The sequence below is a fragment of the Gopherus flavomarginatus genome, chromosome 4, assembly GCF_025201925.1.
Source record: "Gopherus flavomarginatus isolate rGopFla2 chromosome 4, rGopFla2.mat.asm, whole genome shotgun sequence".
Lineage (NCBI taxonomy): Eukaryota > Metazoa > Chordata > Testudines > Testudinidae > Gopherus > Gopherus flavomarginatus.
Genome location: NC_066620.1, coordinates 215,831,612 through 215,849,652, shown reverse-complemented (window position 1 = coordinate 215,849,652; position 18,041 = coordinate 215,831,612). Strand labels below are relative to the sequence as shown.

At 43.1% G+C, this 18,041-nt stretch overlaps 1 protein-coding gene across 15 annotated transcripts in view; it reads right to left on the bottom strand.

The window, feature by feature from the left end:
• Window positions 1–18,041, bottom strand: part of DTNB (dystrobrevin beta) — a 382,151-nt gene that overhangs the window by 226,900 nt on the left and 137,210 nt on the right. For all 15 annotated transcript variants that reach the window (XR_007773779.1, XR_007773778.1, XR_007773777.1 and 12 more), the window contains one exon: window positions 13,054–13,220. Coding sequence is in view for 12 of the 15 variants with exons in the window: in XM_050948808.1 (XP_050804765.1) it covers window positions 13,054–13,220 (167 nt within the window). In the remaining 3 variants the exon portion in view is untranslated. The remainder of the gene's footprint in view (window positions 1–13,053; window positions 13,221–18,041) is intronic.

The following is an 18,041-nucleotide window of genomic DNA, read 5'->3' as shown; positions in this document are numbered from 1 at the left end:
ACACTGCACACTGAGTGGATGTTTTCAGAGAACTACCCACGACGACTCCAAGATCTCTTTCTTGAGTGGTAACAGCTAATTTAGACCCATCATTTTATATGTCTAGTTGGGATTCTGTTTTCCAATGTGCATTACTTTGCATTTATCAACATTGAATTTCATCTGCCATTTTGTTGCACAATTACCCAGTTTTGTGAGATCCTTTTGTAGCTCTTCACAGTCTGCCTGAGACTTAACTGGCTTGAGTAGATTTTTATCTTCTGCAAATTTTGCGACTTCACTGTTTATCCCTTCTTCCAGATCATTTATGAATATATGTTGAATAGGACTGGCCACTGGGGGACACAACTATTTACTTCTCTCCATTCTGAAAACTGATCATTTATTCCTACCCTTTTTTTTTTCGTATTAACCAGTTGACCAATCCATGAGAGGACTTTCCCTCATACCCCATGAAAGTGTACTTTGTTTAAGAGCCTTTGGTGAGGGACCTTGTCAAAGGTTTCCTGAAAATCTAAGTACACTAAATCCACTGGATCCCCTTCATCCACATGCTTGTTGACCCCCTCAAAGAATTCTAGTAGATTGATGAGGCATGATTTCCCTTTACAAAACCATGTTGAGACTTCCCCAACCAATTATGTTCATCTATGCGTCTGACAATTTTGTTCTTTATTATACTTTCAACTCATTTTTCTAGTACTGAAGTCAGGCTTACCAGCCTATAATTGCCAGGATCACCTCTGGAACCCTTTTTAAAAATTGGCGCCACATTAGCTATCCTCTAGTCATTTGGTATAGAAGCTAATTTAAATATCAGCTTACAACCACAGATCTGCAATTTCACATTTAAGTTCCTTCAGAACTCTTGGTTGCATACCCTCTGGTTCCAGTGACTTATTACTGTTTAGTTTATCAATTTGTTCCAAAACCAACTCTAATGGCACCTCAATTTGGGACAGTTCCTCAGATTTGTTACCTAAAAAGAATGGCACAGGTTTGGGAATCTCCCTCACATCCTCCGTCGTTAAGATCGATGCAAAGAATTCATTTAGTTTCTCCACAATGTCCTTATCGTCCTTGAGCGCTCCTTTAGCATCTCGATTGTCCAGTGGCCCTGCTGGTTGTTTAGCAGGATTTCTGCTTCTGCTTCTTGGGGAACCTGGATTGTGACACAGCCGGACGGCTGTGGCACGAAGCAGAGGCACTGAGACTGGAACTGCAGTGGGTCTGCAGGTGGAGACGAGGACAGAAGAGCCACCACCACCAGAGGGCACACCTGCTGACTAGAGCTAATTCCTGAAACAGCCAGCAGGAGACACCAGTGTGGTAAGAGAACCTGTGACAGGTTTCAAATCTCATCATCTGAAGCAAGCTTGCTACAGACTAGGACACACTAACTCAAAATGGCACCACACCCGACCAGAACAAAGGATGTAAAACCTGCAGACCATCTCTCTGCTGCTATGATGATCAGTACTCTCACAACACACTTTTTAAGATCCCTGGGTCCTACACACACCTATCACAACATGTAGTATATCTCATCCAGTGCACTAAATACCCCAACAACAACTATGTGGGTGAAACCAGACAAACACTACACTTTTGAATGAACTCACACAGAAAAACGATAAAAGACAAAAACATCATCTCACCCATGGGTGAACACTTTTCACAAAATGATCACTCTATATCTGACCTTTCTGTCCTCGTCCTCAAAGGAACCTGCACATCACCTTCAGAAGATGAGCCTATGAGCTTACATTCATAACTTTGATAGACATTAAAATGATGACTTAATAAAAACTCAATTTATGGTTTATTACAATAATCTGAAACCTAACCTCCCTTTTTTTGTCCTATAACTGGAGAAGTGTCAATGGGCCACTTCACCTTGAACGGTCTCTTAGAATATGTGTTAACTACTTATGCCAAACAATCTATTCCACCTTGTATTTGGCTGTGACACTCTGAGGCCAGGTCTACACTGCAGACCTATATCGGTATAACTATGTCACTCAGGAGTGTGAAAAATCCACACCCCCAAGCTATGTTGTTATACCAGCCTAACTTTCTGTATAGATAGCGCTAGGTCAACAGGAGAGCTTCTCCTGACAACATAGCTACCACCTCTCAGGGAAGTGAATTAACTATGCCAACAGGAGAAGCTCTTCTGTTGGCATAGTAGCACCTTCTCCAAAGCACGACAGCAATGCACCAGTGCAGCTGCACCAACGTATGTGAAGACAAGCCCCGAGTATCTTTCCCAGACCGGAAGAAGAGCTCTGTCACTAGAAAATGTGTCTCTTTTACCAAAAATGTTGGCCCAATAAAAGATATTACTTCACTCAAGTTCTCTCTCTAATATCCTGGGACCAACACAGCTACAACACTGCAAATATATTTCACATGAAGCCTAACACAGCTCTTGTATTCATTTGAGCATGGACACAGTTTGCCTTCGGCTGGGGAAATAAACTATTTAAAATTGTACTGAATATGTCCCCCTCTTCACTTGGTTTTCAGAGCATCTGGCCAATATCATTACGATTAAGAATTTTATAGAATGATTTGCAAGTTACCTTTAAAAGATTTTATAGGGGACAGTAACTAAGTTAATAATACAAAAGAAGGGTTTCTAAGAGAGAAAAATGCTCAAAGGACCCTACTGCAGCTATAAGAAGTCCAGCACAGGCAAACTCTAAATTACTGAGGACAGTGAGCTTCTCAGCACAGGGACTCTTTTTCTTATGTGTTTGTACAGTAACTAATATACTGGGGTCCTCATCAGGGTCCAAGACACTATCACAGTACAAATAAACAACTAAATTTACTTTTAGTTATATGATTAATAGATTCTCAAAGGCCGTTGGATTAGAATGCTCTATAAATAATAAATATTCTATTCTTCTTCTGAAATAGAAAGTGTTTTAGAAAGAACAAGGCATTACTGCACTGGAAAGGAGGCTTCCAAAGGCTACAGTTTTTTAGCTGGTTTCAGCAATTTCAGAAATTGTTCTTCTGACATAGAATATACTCACCACAAAGGGGTAACACCTTGACTACCTTACTGCAGCAGACAAAACAAAAGCTTTTTTTAATAACAACATCACCCATGTTTAAATACATTTTCTAATGTCAATGGCCTGATTTTCAGACAAGCTGAGCACTCACAATTAACACGTCCCAACAACAACAAGAAGTCCAAATATTCCAGAAGTCTTTAAAATTGTAACTAAGTAAAATATTATTCAGCTAAGCATAAACACCAGTTTATTTCTTCATCAATGGGACTTTTCCTTAGAAAAATACTCTACACATATCTATCTGAACTTGCATATTTGTAATATGCAGTTCACAATATCCTGTATAACCCAGCAAAAAGTCCTGTGGCACCTTATAGACTAACTGACATTTTGGAGCATAAGCTTTCATGGATGAATACCCACTTTGTCAGATGCATGTAATGGAAATTTCCAGAGGCAGGTATAAAAATGCAGTCAAGAATCCGTCTGGAGATAACGAGGTTAGTTCAATCAGGGAGGATGAGGCCCTCTACTAGCAGTTGAGGTGTGAACACCAAGGGAGGAGAAACTGCTTTTGTAGTTGGCAAGCCATTCACAGACTTTGCTTAATCCTGAACTGATGGTGTCAAATTTGCAAATGAACTGAAGCTCAGCAGTTTCTCTCTGAAGTCTGGTCCTGAAGTTTTTTAGCTGCAGGAGGGCTACCTTCAAATCTGCTATTGTGTGTTCAGGGAGATTGAAGTGTTCTCCTACAGGTTTTTGTATATTGCCATTCTGATACTGTATAATCCAGTAACTCTCGGGGGTTGTGGCTCTGCCCTAGGTGCCCTCCCTTTCCCTTCCTCCAGACAAAAAGAGTGGAGTGGGCCCAATCAGCCCTCAGTTCCTTCACACCTATAAAATCCAGGTGTTACAAAACTCTGTAGTAGTAATGAGGAGGGTGGGTCAAGGAATCTGGAGACAATGCATCTCAAAGAACCACAGTTACCATTGGATATGTAACCATTCTTTCTTCAAGTGATTGTTCACATGGTTTCATTCCTGGTGGCTGTTAGGATACAGATATTCAGGCCTGTCTGTAAAGGCCTATCCTTTAAAAATTTAGGTGTATTCTTATCACTTAGCTAGTTATAGAGGTATAAAAGAAAAAATCAAAATCACTGTCTGTGTAATGGTCTTCTCTTACTGTGACAGGCTAAGGCCTTCAGCTAAGACGTAGTTAGGCAGCCATAAGCTGGCAAGTGTATGGTCACAGCCTCACATTCCAAACTAGTCACATTGAAATAAGGTGCTATTGGGCTATTAGGAATACAATCCTGTCCTGATACTCCTATCACCTCCAGAGGAAGGGTAGAGCCTAGAAGATGTAAAAGCAAACTTAGTTTGATAGCATCCTGTCTGGTAAGAACTCACTTGTCAATAGACAGAGCTGGAAAACCCTTATGTCTGTATAGATGTAGTTGTGAAATCCTCACATCTGTATTGTTTTGTATGTTTATTTGCATGGTCTCTGTCTGGTTCTGTAATTGTTTCTGTCTGCTGTATAATTAATTTTGTTGGGTGTAAACCAATGAAGGTGGTGGAATATAATTGGTTAAATAACCATGTTACAATATGTTAGGATTGGTTAGTTAAAATTCAACTAAAGGAATAGCTAAGCAAAACTCAGGTTTTACTATATAGTCTGCAGTCAATCAGGAGGTAAGGGCGGGGGAAATGGGAACAGGGGAACAAGGCCTGGGGGAATTTGGATCATGTTTTGCTAAAGGGAGAAATGGGAACTGGGGATGGGAACAGGGACAGGGACACAGGCAGGGCCCTGTGGTGTCAGAGCTGGAAAGGGGGACACTAAGGAAGGAAACTGGAATCATGCTTGCTGGAAGTTCACCCCAATAAACATCGAATTGTTTGCGCCTTTGGACTTCGGGTATTGTTGCTCTCTGTTCATGCAAGAAGGACCAGGGAAGTGAGAGGATGAAGGAATAAGCCCCCTAACAGTGGCTAAGAAGCAGTTATCTATTTACTTGGAGATGGATAAACGGAGTCCTACCTGAGTAATGATTGATGGACACCCTATCAAAATTGTCATCTGATCATGGTTTGAAACCTGCATGTAGGCAAGTAAGATCACGATGTGACCGAACTTATGATAGCCCCGATTAAGTCCAGAGACAGCATGGGGTCGAGAATCAATTTCTTAACATTGACGCTCACTCCAAGGGAAGAAAGGAGATTGAGTAACACCAGGTTGATATGTGGGCTTCTTGTCTAGAACTTGCGGAAAGGTGCAAATCATCGAGATATGGAAACACAAGGACACCATAATGTCTGACAAACTACTACTAATGGAAAATACTTTGGTGAAGACTGGGAGCAGCGGCTATTCTGAAGTGGAGCACTCTGTATTAGAAATGTTGGGTGTCCAATGTGAATCTCAGGAAATATCTGGGGGCAGGATTAATATCGATGTGAAAGTAAGTGTCCTTTATATTGACAGCTATAAACCATGTGCCCTTCTCTAAGGATGGAATTATTGCTGCCAGAGTGACCATATAAAACTTGATTTTGTGGATGAAGCAACTGTGATGTCAGAGATTGAGGATTGGTCTCCACCTGCCTTTCTTCTTGGGTATCAGGAAGTAGGCTGAGTAGAATCTCTGATATTCTCTGATATAACGGGAGGAACCTGTTCTATTACTCCCCATTGTAACACATTCACCTCTTGGGTGAAAATACTGTCACGAGAGTGGTCCCCAAAGGGGGACAAGAAGCAGGATTTTGAAGGACAAAGCATGATAAACTTGACTGTATAACCATGGTGGATGACATTCAACACCCATCTCATGTCTTGTGGGGTGCCGATGATGGTGGTACCGATGGATCAGTGCCCCAAATTGCTGGATCCTATTGTTTGTGGGTCTTTTTCTTGTGCCTATGGGGCTTAGTGCATGCTCTTGTAACCCTTGGGCCGAACTAGTGAAAAGAGAATCTATCTTCTTTCATCTGGAGGAAGACTTAGTCCCATGCTTATGGGTGTGCTTCCTTACCTCCCAGTTAGGGCCCAGTGAGGTCCATGGGGGTGGTTCCACAAGCACTGGAGTTGGACATGGCAGCAGGAGGCTCACTCCTCGCTCCCTCAGGATTGGGGAGGGGGGTTCCCTGGTCTAAGTCCGAGTGAGGTCTCATGGCAAGCTCCATGAGAGGCTTCCAGATGCAAAGAGCTCTTCCTTCTCGGGTGCAGCTAGGGAAAATCTGGCAAATACTCGTCTGGTCACAATGTGAGCTTCCCCCAGGCAGTAGAAACAATGTTTATGGTTGTCACTGACAGAGATGAACACGGGCAGGAGGCACACAGTTGGAAGTTTGGAGTCCTGGGCATAGTCCGGTACCCACATGTTGGTACAGAGGGTGCAGTTTGGAGGGGAGGTTGAAAACCCCCAAAATCTATCTAAAAACAAGTACTACAACTATTGACTATTAGCACTAAGATGAAACTGGTAAAACTCATAAAAACTACGTACAACTATTATTTTAAAAAGTGCTTCAGAGACGAGGACAGTGAAAGTACAAATGTGAACAATGCGTCGGAGAGAAGGAACTGGAGACGTGCTCTGTTTGCCCCACCCTTTATCGCCTCAAATGGAGGCATGAGGCAAGCCAAGATGCATGTGCAGACTAACAGATGCTACTTTCAAATTCTCCAACTCCAGGTGCATGGTGCACATGTGTAACCTTCAGGGGAATACAGTAGGGTGGCCCTATTAAAGCACCAAGTACATATATTACTGGTCTGGACTTTATTCCTGCTCACACATTATAAACGTGATCAAGTTATGATCACTTGTACCTAAGCCACCATCAACGTTTATTTTTGTGATCAGTAGGCCTGTGCAGATACAGAATGTATATCCGCGGATATAAATCGGTATCTGCGGCGCTGCACGGCTCTGCCAGGAACTGCACTGGTGAAAGCAGCAGCACGTTGAGCCACCACTCCCAGAATCCAGCACCTTCCACCAGCAGCTCCTCTAGCATGGCTGTACTGCCCGCAGCCCCGGCCCCGGGGCGGGCACCAGACTCACTGGCAGCTCTCCCTGGTCCTGTTAGTCAGTGGCAGATTTGCCACTGGGCCAATGGGGTCCATGCCCAGGGGCCCCTTGAAAAATGGGCGCCCTATGCCATAACCTGCTCTGTCCACCCAATACTCCTGCCAGGGACAGGGGAAGGCCCCGTACCCTAATCCTGCTCTCCAGCAGGAGCACCAGGTGGGGGGAGGGCAGGGCGAGCCCCCCTGCCCCGATCCCATTTCCCCAGGAGGAGCAGGAAGAGTGGGGAACTGCAGGCGGAAGGGGTCAGGAGGGGCCCCCACTTGCTCTGGCCCAGGGCCCCACAAAAGCTTAATCCACCTCTGGTGCTAGTGTGCAAGTGGCTCGCACACTTCCACAAGAAGTTCCTTCCACGCACCAGTCTGTGTCTCATGCCGGGCAATGTGTGAGCTGCTTCCACACACTAGCAGAACCAGGCACAGCTATTTCAACTGGATTTCTTCTCTTCGCCTTGTTCAGAATAGCCTTTGATTTTTTTGGTGTGGGTAAGTAAACATATTAGATGAATAAACATCTTTAGTTTCACATGAATAAAATAAAGTGATTAAACTGTCAGCATCTTATCTTAATATGTTGTTCTTTAAATGTAATTATGCAATCAATAAAAAGAAACAATTTAAAGGATGGAGAGATTGTAATGTACATGGGGTTCACAGTAAGTGAAGAAGAAATATAGGACATCACTGAAGTAGCTGCAGTTCTTAACGGTTAATTTCCAAGTTTTTGCACTTAGAAAGGTTGTATTTTTATTTATTTATTTATTTATTTATTGCAAATGAGTTATTCTATGAAAATTCATGTTGTGGCTATTAGGATTGAAATGTGTATCAACACCTAACTACACCTCTGCCACGATATAACACTGTCCTTGGGAGCCAAAAAATCTTACTGCATTATAGGTGAAACCATGTTATATTGAACTTGCTTTGATCTGCCGGAGTGTGCAGCCCCGCCCCCCCAGAGCACTGCTTTACTGCATTATAACCGAATTCATGCTATATCAGGTCGCATTATAGTGGGGTAGAAGTGTATTCAATCTTAACTAAATCTTCGGTGAGCTTAAACACAAAAAGGAAGCTTACAAGAAGTGGAAACTTGGTCAGATGACTAGGGAGGAGTATAAAAATATTAAAATTGAGCATGCAGGGGTGTAATCAGGAAGACCAAAACATAATTGGAGTTGAGGCTAGCAAGGGATGTGAAGGGTAACAACAAGGGTTTCTACAGGTATGTTAGCAACAAGAAAAAGGTCAAGGAAAGTGTGGGACCCATAATGAATGGGGGAGGCAACCTAGTGACAGATGATGTGGAAAAAGCTGAAGTACTCAATGCTTTTTTTGCCTCAGTCTTCACAGACAAGGGCAGCTCCCACGCTGCTGTCCTGGGCAACACAGTATGGGGAGGAGACAAGCAGCCCTCGGTGATGAAAGAACAGGTTAAGGACTATTTAGAAAAGTTAGACATGCACAAGCCCATGGGTCCAGATCTAATGCATCCAAGGGTGCTGAGGGAATTGGCTGATGGGATTGCAGAGCCATTGGCCATTATCTTTGAAAACTTGTGGTGATCAGGGCATTGGAAAAAGGCTACAGTAGTGCCCATCTTTAAAAAAGGGACAAAGGAGAACCCGGGGAACTACAGACCAGTCAGCCTTACCTCAGTCTCTGGAAAAATCATGGAGCAGGTCCTCAAGGAAACCATTTTGAAGCACTTGCAGGAGAGGAAGGTGATCAGGAACAACCAACATGGATTCACCAAGGGCAAGTCATGCCTGACCAACCTGATTGCCTTCTATGATGAGATAACTGGTTCCGTGGAGATGGGGAAAGCGGTGGACGTGATATATCCTGACTTTAGCAAAGCTTTTGATACGGTCTCCCACAGTATTTTTGACAGCAAGTTAAAAAAACTATGGATTGGACAAATGGACTATAAAGTGGATAGAAAGCTGGCTAGATTATCAGGCTCAACAGGTAGGGATCAACGACTCAATAACTAGCTGGCAGCCAGTATCAAGTGGAGTGCCCAAGGGGTCAGTTTTGTTCAACATCTTCATTAATGATCTGGCTGATGGGATGGATTGTACCCTCAGCAAGTTCGCAGATGACACTAAGGTGTGGGGAGAGGTAGATATGATGGAAGGTAGGGATAGGGTCAAGAGAGACCTGGACAAATTGGAGGATTGGGCCAAAAGAAATCTGATGAGGTTCAACGAGGACAAGTGCAAAGTTCTGCACTCAGGAAGGAAGAATTCCATGCACAGCTACAGGCTGGGGACCGATTGGCTAAGCAGCAATTCTGCAGAAAAAGACCTGGGGATTACAGTGGACAAGAAGCTGAATGAGAGTCAACAGCGTGCCCTTGTTGCCTAGAAGGTCAATGGTATATTGGGCTGCATTAGCAGGAGCATTGCCAGCAGATCAAGGGAAGTGAATATTCCCCTCTATTTGGCACTGGTGAGGCCATACCTGGAGTACTGCATCCAGTTTTGGGCTCCCCACTACAGAAAGAATGTGGACAAATTGGAGAGAGTTCACCGGAGGGCAATGAAAATTATTAGGGGGCTGGGGCACATGACTTATGAGAAGAGCTGAGGGAACTGGGCTTATTTTGTCTGCAGAAGAGAAGAGTGAGGGGGGATTTGATAGCAGCCTTCAACTACCTGAAGAGGGAATCCAAAGAGGATGGAGCTAGGCTGTTCTCAGTGCTGGCAAATAACAGAACAAGAAGCAACGGTCTCAAGTTGCGATGGGGAGGTCTAGGCTGGATACTAGGAAACACTATTTCACTAGGAGGGTGGTGAAATACTGGAATGGGTTCCCTAGGGAGGTGGTGGAATCTCCATCCTGAGAGGTTTTTAAGGCCCAGCTTGACAAAACCCTGGCTGGGATGATTTAGTTGGTGTTGGTCCTGCTTTGAGCAGGGGATTGGACTAGATGACCTCCTGAGGTCTCTTCCAACACTGATATTCTATTATTCTATTTAGTCTGCAGAAGAGAAGAGTGAGGTGGGATTTGATAGCAACCTTCAACTACCTGAATGGAGATTCCAAAGAGGATGGAGCTCAGCTGTTCTCAGTGGTGACAGACGACAGAACAAGGAGCAACGGTCTCAAGCTGCAGTGGGGAGGTCTAGGTTGGATATTAGTGTGACGTTGCACTTCATCTGAAGCTAGAAATATGAAGTATTACTCTGAAGTCCTATTGTAACTATGCAAAGTGTGGACCATTAATGGTGGCTTGGAATGTTGATGCCTCCTATTAACTAGGACAACTGGTTGCGAATGGCTCTGTTTACTTACAAACTTTCCTGGGTAAGTGCAGGCCAGCCCTGAAAGAATGGAGAATGAGGTCTTACAGTGACATGTGATCATGTCACCTGGTACAGGAATCCATCTTAAACCTGGTGCTTTTCTATTCTGAAGGAGGGGGTGGGTATCCAGACAGACAAAAGATTCCCGCCTGGTGCCAAAGCTATAAAAGGGGGTGGGACAGAGCAAAGGGGGCTGGAACTAACAAGAACTGTATGAGGGGAAAGGATTGGTCTCAGACTAAGGAGTCTAGTCTGTGAAAGAAGCTTGGAACATCTCTGAGGGTGAGATTTATCTGTATTCCATTTCTTAAATATATTAGACTTGCGTGTTTTGTTTTATTTTGCTTGGTAACTTACTTTGTTCTGTCTGTTATTACTTGAAACCACTTAAACACTACTTTTTATACTTAATAAATCACTTTTGTTTATTAATTTACCCAGAGTAAGTTATTAATACCTGGGGGATCAAACAGCTGTGCATATCTCCCTCTTAGTTTTATAGAGGAAGAAAAAATTATAAGTTTACCCTGTAGAAGGTTTATACAGAGTAAAGTGTATTTATCTGGGGTTTGGATCCTATTGGGAACTGGTTGTCTGGGGGCTGGAGATAGGTGACTTGCTGAGCAGTTTTTGGTTAAAATCTGAAGCTTTGGGGGCGTGGACCAGACCTGGGTCTGTGTTGCAGCAGACTAGTGTGTCTGGCTCAACAAGGTAGGGTTCTGAATTTCCAAGCAGGCAGTGGAAAACGGGCTCAGAGGTAATTCCATTACATCAGGTGACAGCTTCAAGGGAGTCTCTGTGACTGAACCTGTCACAATTAGGAAAAACTATTTCACTAGGAGGGTGGTGAAGCACTGGAACAGAGTTACCTAGGGGGTGGTGGAATCTCCATCCTTAGAGGCTTAATCTTCTATGATTCTATACCTGGAACTCCCTCTTTAAACCAGTATGATTAATGTCCACCCTGTTCATTTAATCGCAACTTAAAACTGATTTCTTCCACTTAGCCCACGTAGGATAATCTAAATGATTGCGTTCACCATCAAAAAGTGATTATACATTCATAGATTTTTATGGCCAGAATGGGCCATTCTGATGATCTCATCTGACCTCCCGCAAACATGGACCATAGAACCTCACCAAGTAATTTCAATCAAGCCCACTGTTTGAGCCACACCATGCCTTTTAGAATGACATCTGGTCTTGATTTAAAGAGAAAGTGAAAGGAGATTCCACCAGCTCTCTAAGTAAACTAATCAAATAGATATTTACCCTCACTGCTAACAATATTCATCCTATTTCCAATCTGAATTTGTTTAGCTTTTGCTTTCAAATATTGGATATCATTATGCCTTTTTCTTCTAAATTAAAGAGCCATCTACTATCAGAAATCTCTTCTCCATGTATAGGTATATGCAGGTCATGATCAAGTCATTTTCAATCTTCTTTTGAATAAACTAAACAGATTTAGCTTCGTAAATCTCACGCCACAAGGCCTGTGTGATGGGGTCTACCATGTCTTCTTTGTCCCATGCTGGAGGTGTCTACGCCGTGTGCTCAAGGAAAACCTACTCAGATCAGGCTACCACAAGACTTAGCCCTCCAGCGCTTAGAAGGGCCAGGAGGAGACACTGAATAATCAGGAGCCAGCAGTGCAGTTAAGAATGCTTGCCTGCTACTTCTCAGGGGCAGCACTGGGTGAGACTGGGACAGAAGAGAAGCTCCTCAGTGCTAGCACAGAACCCAAGGGCCAGGTCAGGGCCCTGCCCTGAAGTGCTTGTCTTGGCATTTTTCTTGTTTGTTTAAAGGCACAGACAGCCGAATTCTGAGTTTTGTAATCTTAGTTAACTGTTTAGTGACTGATGCCAATCTTATGGCATTGGCCACTCTGCTTCAAGCAGGTCACAACTTGTGGACTAAGACAGGGGGTGGCTGCAGCATCAGGCTTGGTGTTATCAGGGTTGCTACAGAATCATCCCACCTGTGACATCCTGTTTTCCAGACCTTGAATTACTAGCTATGACTTGGGATGTGCTCATCATCTAGTTGTCTGTTACTATTTTTCTAAACTTTACTGCCCAGGTATCTGAGATTATCAGATTCTTGGGTTAAGGATCTGTCTTCCACGATATATACAGTCCAGCTTCATGCACAATGAAGGCAAACATTTAATTATTTTAAAGAGATACTATGTTCAAGATCACCACTTTGCCAAAAAGAGCACCTTATGTGCATAGTGTTTTCTTCCTTTGTGATCACATCAAAATCACGGTGGGTTATTAGTCTGGTAACAAGAGGGATGTAGGAAGGGATGGTGTTGGGGAAAAGACGACGACAATAAGGGCTTTGTTTTATGTGTCTCAGATTGCAAGGCACTTGAGAGCAGGAACTGTATCATCAGCACTGAGCAAAATGATAATGTCAAATAATTAAATAAAATTACGTATAACTCACAGAAAAGTATAATGAGCCTATTTATAAGCTCCTCTTTGAAAACCTTTACCATTTAACCTGTGATTCTAAGCCTATTACAAAAACATCTTTAGCTTTCAAAAGAAGTTTGCATAGAGATGATCAGTGCATTATTACAAACAAAGCTGAATTACCCAAGAGGAATGCTCCTTCATCTGATGTTGGTTGCTATGAGGGCCATTTGCATGGCCACGCCAAAAACAGTTTTGACAGAGCTGGTAGTTGTGGCACTGCTGGCATCGGTACCGGAAACCCATCATGCTCTCACACCGACAATATGAACATTCCACAGGATGGAAGACTTCAGGGGGGGAAAAGCAATAAGAGAATCTTAAAAAGTGTTATTATCTGAAAAACCACACACAATAAATCTGAGTGCCCAATAAGGATGAAGTTCCTAAACATCAATAAAATTTGCTAACAATTTCGTACTTATAAAAATGATTTACATTAAACAAGTTAAAATAATGTATGTCTATTAAATATGTCCCTATTCAGATACTGTCTGATCTTGAAATCTGTATGCAAGTTCGACAACCTAAAGTATACACAGTATACAAAAAGTCCTGCAGCACCTTACAGACTAACAGAAGTACTGAAGCATAAGCTCATGCTCCAATTCTTCTGTTAGTCTATAAGGTGCCACAGGACTCTTTGCTGATTTTGCAGATCCAGACTAATACGGCTACCACTCTGATACTTGACAGTATACAAAGGATTTTCAAACCCTAAAAAATGGGATCCTACCAAAGAATGTGGTGCAAGTCCCACTGCTTGGGACTTCAAAATTAAATTGGCTAAAAAAATTAATGTACTGAAAGGAACAATCCTGCAATAGCAGGGAGATGGACTGGATGGCAGTCTTTTCCATCTCCATTACATGAGTCAATCCCAAAATGACATATGTTGCACAGTGTTAAAATACAGCCAGTACCCAGATATAAATAAACTCAGAACTCAACTTTTTGAGCACCCAAAAATATGCGAAGGGTCTTGACAACAAAGATATTGTCCCTGTACCAAAGAGTTTACAATCTAAATTAGACATGACAAATAGTGAGGGTCATAAACAGACCAAAAAAAGTGGAGAGAAGGAAGTGGGGAAATGATGAACAAACAAATAAAAAAGAGCATATAATTATTCTGCAAGGCACATATTCCTCTCAGTGGTTCTGTTGACTTAAGTTTTTCCTGTCTGGTTTTATTCGTTTCTTTAGTTTACCTTTTCCTCCCCTTCATTCTTCATATAAGAGATGACAGAAGTGAGTTTTTAGGAGAGATGGAATGAGGTATATGTGAGGTCAAGGAGGTAACTTGAAAATGGAATAAATTTGGAAAGGGACAGCATGGCGATGGAAATGGAAGAAGGGCATAAAGGAAACTTCAAAGCTATCAATAATATCGGAGTGGAGAGAATGGGGAAATGCATAACGAAAACATGGTCATTGATACAGACTTGGGCCAGAAGCATAGGGTCTTGAAACCAAGGATAGGGAATTTCAAGATGATATGCTGGGCAACAAGGAAACCAGTGAAAAGATCTTATGGAGTGAAAATGAAATCAAAACCAAAAGGTGAGAGGAAATGATTTTGGTGACAGCATTTTGAATGGAAAGCAGGAAGCAAGGTAAGTATCTACAAGATTGGAGAGGAGAAGGTTACAATAGTCAATATCGGCTATTATTAGAGCACGGACAAGCAATTCAGTCATCAGAAAAAGAACATAAGAACAGCCATAGTGGGTCAGACCAAAGGTCCATCTAGCCCAGTATCCTATCTTCCAACAGTGGCCAATGCCAGGTGCCCCAAAGGGAATGAACAGGACAGGGAATCATCAAGTGATTCATCCCCTGTTGCCTATTCCCAGCTTCTGGCAAACAGATACTAGGGACACCATCCCTGCCCATCCTGGCTAATAGCCATTCATGGACCTATCCTCCAGGAACTTATCTAGCTCTTTTTTGAATCCTATTATAGGCTTGGCCTTCAGAACATCATCTGGCAAGGAGTTCCACAGGCTGACTGTGCATTGTGTGAAGAAATACTTCCTTTTGTTTGTTTTAAATCTGTTGCCTATTCGTTTCTTTTGGTGATCCCCCATTCTTGTGTTATGCCCTTATATACTTTCTCCATACCAGTCATGATTTTATAGACTTCTATCATATCTCCCCCAGTCATCTCTTTTCCAAACTGAAAAGTCCTAGTCGTATTAATCTCTCCTCATACAGCAGCTGTTCTATATCCCTAATAATTTTTGTTGCCCTTTTCTGAACCTTTTCCAATTCCAATAGATCTTTTTTTGAGATGGGGCGACCACATCTGCACGCAGTATTCAAGATGTGGGCATACCATGGGTTTATATAGTGGCAATATGATATTTTCTGTCTTAGAATGGAAAGAAAGAAATTGGCGGATATTTTTGCAACATTGTTATAAAAAGTGACAAGACTGAGTCACAGCCTGGGTATAGGAGAAATAAGGTAGAACTGAAAATGACCCCCAGGTTAGAGGCCTCGGAGCCTAGGAGAATGGAGGCATGCTATCAACCATAATGGCAGTGGGAGAGAGTTTGTGAGAAAAGATTATGAGCTCAGTTTTATCTATGTCAAATTTCAGATGACAGTGATCCATACAGGATGAGATATCTGAGAGAGTGAGATATGCAAGACTGACCTGCAGGAGACTAGTCTGGATGGAGAAGTATATAAAAATTGTCATTTTAGAAGTGATAGTTAAACTTATGCAAATTGAGAAGAGAGGATACCCAGGGATAAAATGTAGAATGAGAAGAGTAGGCAGACAAGAACAATTTTTCTAGGAAGTGGAGGAGAAAGACACTAAATGACACACTAAAAAAAGAAAAGCCTGTGGTAGGAGAATGAAAAGAGGACAGTCACAGAAAATAAGAAAGGATATCAAGGAGGAGGAAATGTCTGCAGACAGGTGAAACAGGATGAGGATTATGCACTGAGACTTAGTTAAGAAGAGAAAGGCAGAAGGTTGAAACTATAGCTCAGATGGCAGTGGTGTTGAAAGACAGAAGTGCTTTGAAGAACTTGCTGCTACAGGAACAATGACTGTCATTCACATTTCTATTTTCAGATTGTCCTCCTAGACTTGACACCAACAGCTGTGGTTGTAAAAAGGACGAAATATGGCAGAGGTGGCCAAACTTACTGACCCTTTGAGCCGCATACAACAATCTTCAGTAGTTCAAGAGCCAGGGCATGTCTGCAGGGGCTCGGGGCTTCAGCCTCGCAGTGGGGTGTTAGGACTAAGAGCTTGTGCTCTATGGGGAGGAGGGTCTCACAGCTTCAGCTCTAAGGGAGGTCCCTGTCTGGGCTCGGGGCTTCAGCCTTGCAGAAGGTGCCTATCTGGGCTTGGAGTTTCAGCCCCACTCCTGCTGAAACCCTTAGCCCCAGTGGGTGCACCCAGTGGGGTTGAAGCCCGAGACCCACCGCCCTGCTGGGAAGAAGCCCCTAGCCCCACCATGCCACTGCAGGGCAGAAGCCCTGAGCTTCCCTCCACCCCAGTCTGGTAGGCAGAGAATGGGAGAGTTTGAGGGGCTCTGCAAGCCACACTTCAACTGCAAAGGATCCGCTGTTTGACCACCCCCTAAAACTTCATTCTATCCTGAAAGACTTGGGCTGACCACTCTGATCTAGAGACAGCCTCACTCTTCACACCTGCTTTCCACTGGAACAATGGAGTTGTCATGAATGAGATTAGTGAGCCCTAAAAACAAAGCTTTCTTTGTAGCTGGCCCAGGAATGAGGAACTCCTGGAACACAACAGAATGATCACAAAAACTCACTGCTATCAGAATGGAATGTAACACACTCTCCAAACTAGCTTCCGCAATTGACCGGGTACACACACAAGCATTCCCTCTCCACCTAGGGGAAAGAAACTGATATCTTAGGTTTTTCTTTTAAAATCCTTGGAAAGCTCATCCTTAGACTAACTCTCCTGAGAGCTGGCTGGAGAAAATCTCAGAAAGATAGGGCTGAATTTGAATTTCAGTGAAAGTTGCTGCACATTTCCCAAGATAATGAACACGTCTCTCTAAGCTGTGCAAATGAGGCATTTTGCTCCACTCATCTTGTAGGGTTTATCCACCATCTCCCCAAATAGATGACAGCCTGTGGAGGGCAAGTGGAAAAAAACAGTTAAACACATTCTTGTAACTGCTTTTCTTTGAGATGTGTTGCATATGTCCATTATACTGTAGATGTGTGCACACCTTGTGCACTGGTGCTGGAGTCAGCAGCCCCACCCATGGCTAAGGTCTTCGTGAGCCAACTAAGGATATAAAGGGCAGAGTCACCCCAAACCTTCTTCAGTTCCTTTGCATTGGAACCCAGTGATAGACTCCGACACATCAGGGAAGGATGATGGGTCACGTAATTGATATATGAAACTCATCACGAAGAACCACCATTACAGGATGGTAAATAATCATTTGTTCTTCAAGTGGTTGCATTATGATACAGAGAATGCCCAAGCTGTTAACGCAGGAGGAGGGGCTTAGAGCCTTATAGAAAGAGGGACTGTAGGACTGCCTTGCCTAGATCTGCATCTTCCCTCAAGCTGCAAAGTGCATATGGTCTAGTGAAAGTATGAACTGAGGACTGTGTTGCTGATCTACATACGTCCATAACAGGGATGTGTGCCAGAAATGCTGTTGAGATTGAATATGCTCTGAGCAAGTGTGCTGTGAGTCTATAAGGAGATATTACTCCTTCAGCAGCACAAGCCATTACGATGAAGAGCCTGTGTTGTGACTGGATGATGCCTCACTCATTCTGCATATGACAAGAACAGCTAGGAAGAAACCTGCAAGGGCTTTCCCCTATCCAAGTAAAAAGCCAATATGTACCAAACACTGAGGATGTGGAGTTTTCTTATATACCTGTTCACGTACAACTTTGGAAAGAAAACTAGCAGACAGATTGGATTATGTGGCAGTCAGAGACCACCGTGGAGAGGAACTTCCAAGAAGCCTAAGCTAGACTTTGTCCTTGTGAAGTACGAGTAAGGTGGATCAGTGACCAATGCATTTGGTTCACCAACCCTCTTGGCAGAGATGATGGCCACTTAAAATACTACCTTCACTAGTAAG